This window comes from Myotis davidii, unplaced genomic scaffold (genome assembly GCF_000327345.1).
Source record: "Myotis davidii unplaced genomic scaffold, ASM32734v1 scaffold747, whole genome shotgun sequence".
Taxonomy (NCBI): Eukaryota; Metazoa; Chordata; class Mammalia; order Chiroptera; family Vespertilionidae; genus Myotis; species Myotis davidii.
Genome location: NW_006298695.1, coordinates 773,399 through 783,622, shown reverse-complemented (window position 1 = coordinate 783,622; position 10,224 = coordinate 773,399). Strand labels below are relative to the sequence as shown.

At 48.2% G+C, this 10,224-nt stretch overlaps 1 protein-coding gene across 8 annotated transcripts in view; it reads right to left on the bottom strand.

The window, feature by feature from the left end:
• Positions 1-1,249: 1,249 nt before the first annotated feature.
• LMBR1 (limb development membrane protein 1) overlaps positions 1,250-10,224 on the bottom strand; it is a 114,786-nt gene continuing 105,811 nt past the window's right edge. For 7 of the 8 annotated variants that reach the window (XM_015570940.1, XM_015570941.1, XM_015570945.1 and 4 more), the window contains 2 exons: positions 5,564-5,725; positions 1,250-3,250 (listed from right to left, as the gene is read on the bottom strand). In XM_015570940.1, coding sequence (XP_015426426.1) covers positions 3,165-3,250; positions 5,564-5,725 — 248 coding nt within the window. In that variant the 3' untranslated portion in view covers positions 1,250-3,164. The remainder of the gene's footprint in view (positions 3,251-5,563; positions 5,726-10,224) is intronic. The other variant, XM_015570944.1, reaches the window with a different exon arrangement.

Genomic DNA, 10,224 nt, shown 5'->3' with positions numbered 1-10,224 from the left:
ATAACACATTTCACCTGATGAACAATTTTCACAGCCCTCAACATGGTGTTTTTCAAACTAAAGTTTACCATGCATTAATACAGGTCAGGAAATGACTTAGTGGTTTATGTTAAAAAAAATAACAAAATAGAATAGAAAATGCCAGCCTACATCACACACGTGAAAGGAGGCCCTCCGGGTTAAATGTTTGTTTATATGGACAGAAGTGTGTGCGTGTGGCTGCGCGTGCTGACTCACATGCACAGTGTGTCTCTTCTGTGGTCAGAAAGCGTAAAGCACTGCCTGTCGGTGCCTGCACCAGCGGCTAACGTCCGTCCTGTCCCGAGCGCTCGCTGCGCTGCCTGGACCACACTCACTGCGGCCGAGCCTTCTGTGGGAGAGACCAGGGGAAGCACACAAATCTAGGTACTCAGTTAGGATAACACATCATTTCCGCGATCGAGGCTCCATCTCAGAGTGCAAGAAACTGGTCTACCAGTAACTCCACCATAAAGAGAGAAAATAGTGGCTTCTGCCTCCATTCAGTGTCTCACCAGAATTACCCCTCTTTATACAAGGAAATGGAAGTACCTATACATACCCTGAAGTTTTAGACATGGTATTTCCGATTTTTTAGAAAAACACATTTCAGTGCTTATAAGCACTCATTTTTGTAAAACTTTAATTTCTAAGACATTTAAATGGTCACACTGACAATATCTCATACAAACAGGAGTAACAATTTGTAAAAAACAAACATAACAAAAAAACAATGCCCTGTAAACAAATTTACCAGTGCCTCCAAACATTATTTTTAAAGTAACATCAGACCAGATTTTTTAAAGTTTAAAAAGATTTTTTAAAATTTAAAAAGTAGGTACTGTATATACGCCCATATATTTTTTTAAATTACTGTAAGAATTGTCTTTATTCATTAAATACTATGTAAACGACCAGAAAGCAACAAGGCTTCCAACCTGTGCTGTGGACAGATTCAGGGTGACCGAGGCCATAGGAGACCACTGTGGTCCAGCAAAGTCAGGCAGGTGCGGGTGCCCCAAAGACCAGGTGTGCACACACCTTTAACGCACCTGGGAGTCAGGACCACGGGAAAGTTCCCTCCCACCCACCACCACTGTGCACTGAGCGCTAATGTGAATGTGTTTGTGTTTACTTAGAACAGATCTAGCTTAGAGAGAATGTTCATAAAGCTAAGAAAACATTAAATCTAAGAAATAGGTTGGAAAATCATTACAAAAATTATCATCTGTAAATTTTATAATTTTAAAATATTTTATTTAAATATGCAGAACCAATTAATGACAGGAGTTAGCTGAGACTCCTCAAGAAACCTGTACCCCCAGGCCTAACGCCATCAAAAAAGACGCGGGAGATGGGAAGGGGGAGGCCTGTGGTCACGAGGGGCAGCGCCACTTTGGCGATGGCTGCTGGCCTTCACCAGCCCTCACTGACAGGTGCCTGCAGACCCTGGCCCTGCGTGCAGGCCACGACCGGGCAGGGCCCTGTGTGTGGGTGTCTGTAGCAGGCCTCCCCGGGAGGCCCGGCCAGGTGGCTCAGTCCTCAGAGAGAAGCGGTCAGTGAACAGACTGACACACACAGAAAAGGTGACTGTGTGCCCCAGACGCTGTCGGACGTCGCGCTCGTGCCCAGAACTCTTCCCGGGACGTGCCTGAACTGGGCTGACTGGGCAGCGCCACTCTATTGAAAGACGCGTCTGCTCCCGTGGCCGTCTGTCCCAGGGCGACTCCCAGAGTTCCCGCGAAAGCCACAGCTGGCAGCTGATGCCCACACGGGCAGTGCAGGAACGAGAAAGCACGCCTGCGTGCGCCTCCTCGGGCGCGTCCCATGCTGGCCGTCACCAGCACGAGCACGAGGCTTGCCGAGTGCCATTCGCAATCCTCAACTATCTTTTAAGCGGCCTGCATTTCCACGTGGCTCCGAAGGAAGTGAGGGTGTACACGGAAGACAGGCAGTCAGTGGAGCTTACAAACATACCCATTCATTTTTCTTAATATTTTGACTCCAAGTGGAAATGTTTTGATGTCCAATATACACAGCCTGGTTTTCATAATTGCTCCCCCCCGAAAAAAGCTTTAAATGCAACAATTTGAGAAAAAAGTTATTTTACTGTTGCCTGCATAGATGGTTCATTGCACACACACAGTGCATATGAATATATGTACGTATTTACAGACATGTGAACATACGTGTGTATGTAGAGACACGTAGAGACCGGGTGTGGGGCTGTGCGGGGGCCCTCGGATCCTGCACGCTCGACCGACAGAACTCGGTCTCCTGGGGGACAACTTTATTCAGTGGACGTGGGGCCACGACACGACCCCGAGAATTATTTACAGCTTAACAACTGAGTGGCTAGCAGATCACGATAGTCGGCCAAACTCTTCTTATGCCAGAACCAAATGCTGTGCGTTTGGTGCTAAACTGGTTGCTTTTCCGGGTCTGAGGTTTAAATGGCAAAAGTAGCGAAGCCTGAAGCAGCGGCAAAAGAAAGGGGCTTCTACCCAGAGGGCTTAGTTTAGGATGGACGGAGGAGCATGAGGAGTTAAGGGAGTTTAGAAAAAAGGGCTTAAAAAATGGTGTCACACAGCCTGTAAGGCGGGCGCTGGTCCCAGGGTCTCACACTGGCAGCTGTGCCAGGAGAGGTGACACTGACTGGCCATGAACTTGGAACCGGCTGGCCCCTCCCTCCCACCTTGGTGACGCAGGGCTGCCCAAGCGTGGGGGTAAGAGTCCCCTGTGTCCCCTGGACTCACATCTGTAACTAACTCTGCACTGGGCTTTGTTCCTGCATCAAGGACGTGGGAAATGTCAGGCGCCACGCCAGCTCCCACGTCCCAGGCACAGACATTCCCGCACCTTGTGCACGCCCTGGGCCTCGCCCCACGCCCTCGGTCACCTCCTGTCCCAGCAACAGGTGCCGCCAGCAGCCTCCACATGTGCAGGTCCTGGGCTGGAGCAAGTCCTCGGAAGCCCTAGCTTCCCGGCTGCCTTCTGGTGGCCGTCCCGACAGAGCAGACGTGGGTGTGGGGCTGGAACCCACGCCCCGCAGGTTCCCAGAGGACAATTAGAAAGTGAGCGGGGCCGCCACGCCTGGGACCAGGAATGTCCGAGTCCTCCCGCATATGCGCTGAAGCGGAGCGGCCTCACAGGACTTTCTGGTGCCCATTGGCAGACGGCTTGGCGGTGTCCGACTCGCGGGGAGCCCTGGATAAGTGCAGCTTATGGAGTCCTGCAGGGAGGAGGAAATGGTGAGAGGAGGCTCTGCCCCAGGCGGGTGGGGGTGGCGGTGCTGGGGACACCTCCAAGGGGTCTCTCTTCCACCCGGGCCCGGGCCAGCCCCGTGGCACACATAGCGCCCCCTGGAGGTCCCGCCCCACTCACCCACCCTCAGCACTGATCCTCCTGCAAGCCTGTTCCTATCCCAAGGGCACTTCCCAGGGAGCCCAACCCCAAACAAGCATCATCCATTTGTGTTTCAAAATACACACATATGAAGAACACAGGAAAATGCATTGACAGACACAGCAAAATATGAAGCACGTATTTAAAAAGAAAGGCAATGGAAAACATTTCCCAAAAGAAAAAGAAAGAAATGGCAAAGCAACAAGTTGAACAAAGATAATATTTCAGAGAATAAAAAGTATTTATGTGAGTCACAGCAACCTGTGCCTCTGAGCCACCACTTCCATGGAACCCAACACAGGACACAGCCCTCCTGGGTGGGGGGTTCCTTCTGAAACATGGGTGCTGCCCGGGCTGGGGTTTGGAGGAACCAGTGTCTGTCTTGTGCAGAAGCCGCCATGGGCACCATCATCCATAGCTAAACTGAGCGTCCACTGTGTGCAGATGCCCTGACGGGGCATCCAGGACCCTGCATACAGCGGCCCCGCTGCGGGTACAGCCGCCCTATCGCAGAGGTGCCCGCGGGAGCTGAGCGAGCGGTTTAACTCTGGACACTGCCTGCCAGAACTGCCTGATCCCAGCCACTGTGCAGACCCCACAGCCAGAATCCCACACCTGGGCAGGGACCCACCCACTTTCTGGTGCGCCGGCTGAAGTGAGGCGTAACTTTTCTCTTTTGGGCCAATATTTCATTAGCCACCTCCTTACAGGGTTAGTATAAAGTAAAACACAAACAATCCGAAATCTTTTCTCCTTCCCCAAGGTCACCCTTTATTTAAAAAATGTGTGTGTGTGTGATTTCAGAGAAGAACAGAGAGAGATGGAAACATCAATGATGAGAGAGAATCATTGATCAGCTGCCTCCTGCACACCCCACACTGGGGATTGAGCCCACAACCCAGGCATGTGCCCTGACGGGAATCAAACCCTGACCTCCTGGTTCCTAGGTTCACGTTCCACCACTGAGCATGCCGGCCAGGCCCAAAGGTCACCCTTGCAATCAAACACAAACAATCCGAAATCTTTTCTCCTTCCCCAAGGTCACCCTTTATTTAAAAAATGTGTGTGTGTGTGATTTCAGAGAAGAACAGAGAGAGATGGAAACATCAATGATGAGAGAGAATCATTGATCAGCTGCCTCCTGCACACCCCACACTGGGGATTGAGCCCACAACCCAGGCATGTGCCCTGACGGGAATCAAACCCTGACCTCCTGGTTCCTAGGTTCACGTTCCACCACTGAGCATGCCGGCCAGGCCCAAAGGTCACCCTTGCAATCCCTGGGCTGGGAAGCCCTGGTGAGCCAATGCTGTCGCTCACAAGGCTCCGTTACCTGAGTGCAGGGCCTCAGTGAGCCCAGCATCAGGCTGCCTTGTCCAGGAGCGGGAAACACAGTGGAGCGTGGAGTGTAAGTGCCCAGCGCGGCCAGTGCAGGGGGTGAGCTCACGTCAGGACTGTCAGCATCAACTGCTGCCTTTCCCTCTTTGCTATGAAGGTTCATGCCCACACCCTGGCGGGCTGATGCGTGGTCCTTTCTATTGACCTGGGGCTCCCAACACCTAAAGGCTGGAACGTGCTTAGGATTACTGCTGACGTAAGCCGGACCAACACACTCCGAGGGCACATTTACACCCACTGAGGAGTCGCGCCCACTGTCCTGTGGCCATGGAGACGGGGTGAGGACGCTTCGCTCCTAGGAATGCGAGAACACTATGCTTTATCCTGAGCTGTGTGGAGCTCACTGAAGAGAACTGGGGGTCTGCCTGACACTTGCAAAACCCAAAGCTCATGAAAATCCTTCACTGAAACAGAAGGTGTTCTTCCCAAAAAATATCCTTCTGCCCTCCCCACTCCCTCCCAGCACCCGTCACAGACACAGAGCTGCCGCTTCCTGCTCGGACTGCGCAGGGCGGGGCTCAGCCCCCTGAGAAGTGTGTCTGTCGGCGCCCCGAAGTCCTCAGGAGGAGCCTGACAGGTGAGGAAGGCGCGCTTGGTGGGGAGGACTCACACCAGGGTTAGGACTGTGACCTCTAAGGGCTCACACATTCGGAGAAATGAGTGAGTGAAAACTGAAAATTAGCTCTCATGTGAAGTTACGAATTAGTAGGCGGAGAGAAACCACGCAGCGCCGGCGGATTACCTAGGGCCTTGAGGAGCTCTTCCCGGACCGCAGAGGTGAATTTTCTGACCAGACACAGTGTTGTCACCACAGCGAAAAGCAAATTGTAGGATAACACAATATAGAAATTTCCCAGCCAGTTAAACCTTCCGAAGTCTCCCAGAAGATCGAATCTAGTGATTCCTGTTAAAAACAAACAGCCCTTAAAATCAGGTATGATGTGTTCACAGACATCACAAAATAAAGTGCAAATCAGATCAATTCCTTGGCCTTTCCCATTTCTGTCAGTGACTATGCCTTGTGGAACCAGACCCAACCGCCCTGCCTGCTCCCCCACGTGCTACTCACACAGAGGTCACATAGAGGTCATGCTCACACTGACCAGAACTGCCCTGCTGCGTTTTTTGATGTGGGGGAGAGTGAACACTGACCCAGGAAACAGGGGTCTGATAGAAAAAGACACCTGACAACCCACTCCTCCCCATCCCCGCCTGTCCGCGTCCTTGGAGAGGGCGCCTGCCTCTCCACGCCCTCGACTCAAACTCTGTTTCTGCATCACACACGTGACCTGGAACAGCTTTGCCTCCTCTGGCTGTGTTACTGCCTCCTTTCCCCACAGGATGAGTCCTGAGAGCAGGGGCTTCATCTTTCTGACTCCCGTGGTCCCAATGCCAGAGCAAAGCCTTGCATACACTCAATACTTACTACAGCCTATATAATAATCCTATATATAATAAAAGGGTAATATGCAAATTGATTGAACAGTGGAACCACCGGTAGCTATGGCGCGCACTGACTACCAGGGGGCAGATGCTCAACACAGGAGCTGCCCCCTGGTGGTCAGTGTGCTCCCACAGGGGGAGCACCGCTGAGCCAGAAGCCAAGCTCATGGCTGGCAAGCGCAGCAGCGGTGGCGGGAGCCTCTCACACCTCTGAGGCACTGCTAAGGATGTCTGTCTGACCACTCCCCGGAAGGGGTGGGGGGGAGAGCGGCCTAAGCCATCAGTCAGACATCACCTGCGGGCTCCCGGACTGTGAGAGGGCACAGGCTGGGCTAAGGGACCCTCCTGAGTGCATGAATCTTGTGCACCGGGCCTCTAGTAAATTAATAAACACACAGGTGAGTCCTTTTCAGGAAAAAATCATTCATGGGAATCAGATGCTACAGGTTTGACGAATAAAATGGCACAGCTGGAAATGCAGCGTAGTTGTGTCATATTGCAAGGAAATCCCTTTAACTCACCTGTACACGCTTATAAAAGCAATAATTTAAATAGTCCTTCTCTTCAATGAGCATGTGCCTTGGCCCATACTTACTGGAAAGGATGTGTGAATGGTAAGATTTTCTGACCATTGGTATACTGTTGCCATCTCTCAAGGAAGAACTTAAAGAGCTACAGAGGGTCATATAAAAATTTAACCACAAAGGACTATAAATCAAAACCTTTATTTTAGCCCTGATCGGTTTGGCTCAGTGGATAGAGCATCGGCCTGCGAACTGAAAGGTCCCAGGTTTGATTCCAGTCAAGGACATGTACCTTGGTTGCAGGCACATCCCCAGTAGGAAGTGTGCAGGAGGGAGCTGGTCAATGTTTCTCTCTCATCGATGCTTCTAACTCTCTATCCCTCTCCCTTCCTTTCTGTAAAAAAATCAATAAAATATATTTTTTTAAAAACACAACCCTGTATTTTATGAGTGCTCTAAGGGTTTCAAGAATGACTTCGACTAACCTCCATTTCACCTTGTCAGCCAGCTTTCAGACTTAACTCTCATCCCCACCCCCATGCAATCCCATCACCCGCCCAGGGCACTCTACAAAAACAAACCATAGAGACAGCAGAAAACTCTTCATACCAAACAGGCAGGAAAACAGGATGTTTCCAAAAGTAGCTCTTTTGTAGTCACATCTACCCAGCGCCAATGACTTTGACTTTGAGAGACAATAATCTACTATAATGTTTTAAGGAGCTAGAAGATTAATGAAAACATACAAACAACAAAATCTTTCTAAAGGCAACAGGGACCCAGAGTCCAGCCAGGGATGCTGCACGGCCCCACACTGCAAGACCATGGCAATGGCCGTGGCTGGAGCTCCTCGGAAGTCTTGGTGAAACTTTACTTGTTAAAAGGAATACGTGTCTAATTATATATTTTATTTTTCAAATAGAATACCCTTTAATTTAGCCTAAGAAGGTATCTGTAAACAAGACTGAGTCCTTCCAAACAAGCTTCATTGGTTTCAGCCCAGAGATATTTGACCTTCAGGGCCAAAGATGTCTTTGAGAATCTAGTGGAAACCATGGCTCTTTTCATAAGAAAGCACATAAATGCACAAATCTTCCATATCATGACACTCACTGATGGGGGAGCCGGAAGGTCACAGGACAGAATCCTTACTGGACACTCCTCAGAGCCTTATCTAGTCTGAACCTTCTTGATCAGACAGCACCGTTAGCAAAACAAAATGAGAGCACACATACCCAACACACGTGTGTGCAATTATTTATAAATGATGCTATCCACCGGCGTACACATGACACACAGACAAAACAAAGGCTTAGCTAAGAGCCCAACAATAAAGGCAAACGCAAGTTCTACTGCTTGGTTCACGCAGCCAAGTCTTCCTTTGTGAATTCCTGGGGCCCAGACTCCACGTTTGAAACAACTGGTGTGAGCTAACAGTGATCAGCCACTCCCCAAATGTGACGCATGTACCACGTTGGGACCTCACTGCCACGTGTGAATGGAGTTGGCAAGATGCCCCCGGAGTGAGAATGGAGCATACATATGGAAACAATGTTCTGAGAAGTGCTCTCAATAGAACTTCTCAGTGGACTCAACTTGGTACCTTGAGAGTCAGGGTCAAGACCTGAGATGAAATACTGGCAAAGAGCAACACCCTCACCGGACACTTCAGTCCCAGGACAGCTCAGGCTGCCCACAGACAGAACTCCAGGGGCCTGCTGCCACAGTGCACCAAGCACTGTGCAAATACTCGGCCGAGACACCGTTGTCCCAATTTAGTTTCATATTTTAAAAATCTAACTAACGCTGACTAGGATCACACAGAGCTCTTCAACTCTGAAAATCTTCTGTGAGACTGGACAGCAAGAGACCTCGGCAATCACTTCTCTAAACGTCATGGCAGTCGTTAAACTAAAAAATGTACCTTTTTATTAAAAGTACCAACACTTAAGAAAAAGTAACAATACTTAAGTTTTAACTTAAAAACACTTACTATACAAATGTGTGATACTTCAAAATCTCTACTTCTGGAGAAAGGTATAAAAGAGTCTTAATTTTTAAGGCAGCAAAATTTAAAATACTACTAACTGTTAAAAAAATCAATTATCAAATGTTAACCCTCCTCATCAAATATTGAAATGCTTATTCCCATTTACGAGCACATTTTTTAAAGATAAGTAAGACATATATGAGGTAAGAAACTTAAAGTTAGGCTATGGATAAGTATAGGCCCTATTATCTGGATTATCCGACAATAAAATACTCTTCACGACAAAGTGCACAACAGTCTGCCCACTAGGATTCAAGTGGAAATGTCTGCTGCTACTGCCTTGAATTAAGATCTCTTTCTATTCATATTATAGAATGAAGGTACAAACTTAACCTCACTCCAAGAAGCTGGTTATCCACCTGCAATGTGAGTCAACAGAATTCATGTGCGTTAGCCCACCAGAGTCAGCTTCGGTGTTCAGCAAGAATATTCATGTTTTCCACTAGCAAGACAATGAGAGAGGCCACAGAGCCTCACACACTCAAGGATAATTCACGTAAGCTGATCGGTAAATGATGTGTGCTGGCAAACCACACGGCTGACGTGGATGCCTTGGCTTCCCTGTAGGACTGCCAGAAAGAACATATGCATCTTGTTATAAATAACAAGTTTAGAATTAAACTATTCTTTGTCACCCACCCAGACTCTCCCAATGGTTAGTTTAAATTATGTTGACTAGATTTCCAAAATCCTTCCTCTAAACCAGACGTTTGAAATAAATTTGCTTAAGAGTGTCAAATAATAAATGTGACAAAAATAATGGAAGAGTAAAATCTACAACCACTTTAAACATCATTAATTTCAGGATTAATGTAAATAGGCTCATTGCCAATCATTTTTATTCAAAAACAAACTTGCTCTAAAATTAATGAGAGGTGCCATTCTGGGGGTAAAATGAAAGATACTATTTAAGTAAAGACTTTAACTTTTGACCAGTTTTATTGTGCAAGTAGATTTTCATTAAATTACATCAATTAGAAATGTTAATTAACTTCACGTTCCAGCCAAGATGGAGTAAAAGACACCAGATTTTTCCTCCCACCTGAAGTTTTAGAGGAGTCAAAGTCATACACAGATTTTCAACTGTGCAGGGGGTCACAACCCTAACCCCCTTGTTGTTCAAGAGTCAACTATATTTCAAAAACTGAAAGAAAAATTAAAGTTAAGTTAGAGGCATGAAACATATAAAACAGAGCCAAGTTGGCCTTCTACAGAAGAAAACTTAAGTATCCTATCTAATAAAAGAGGAACATGGTAATTGGCATACGACCGCTACCCTTTCCACTGGCTAATCAGGGGGATATGCAAATTAACTGCCAGCCAACATGGCAGCCGGCAGCCAGGCAGCTTGAAACTAACATGAGGCTTGCTTGCTTCAGTGACGGA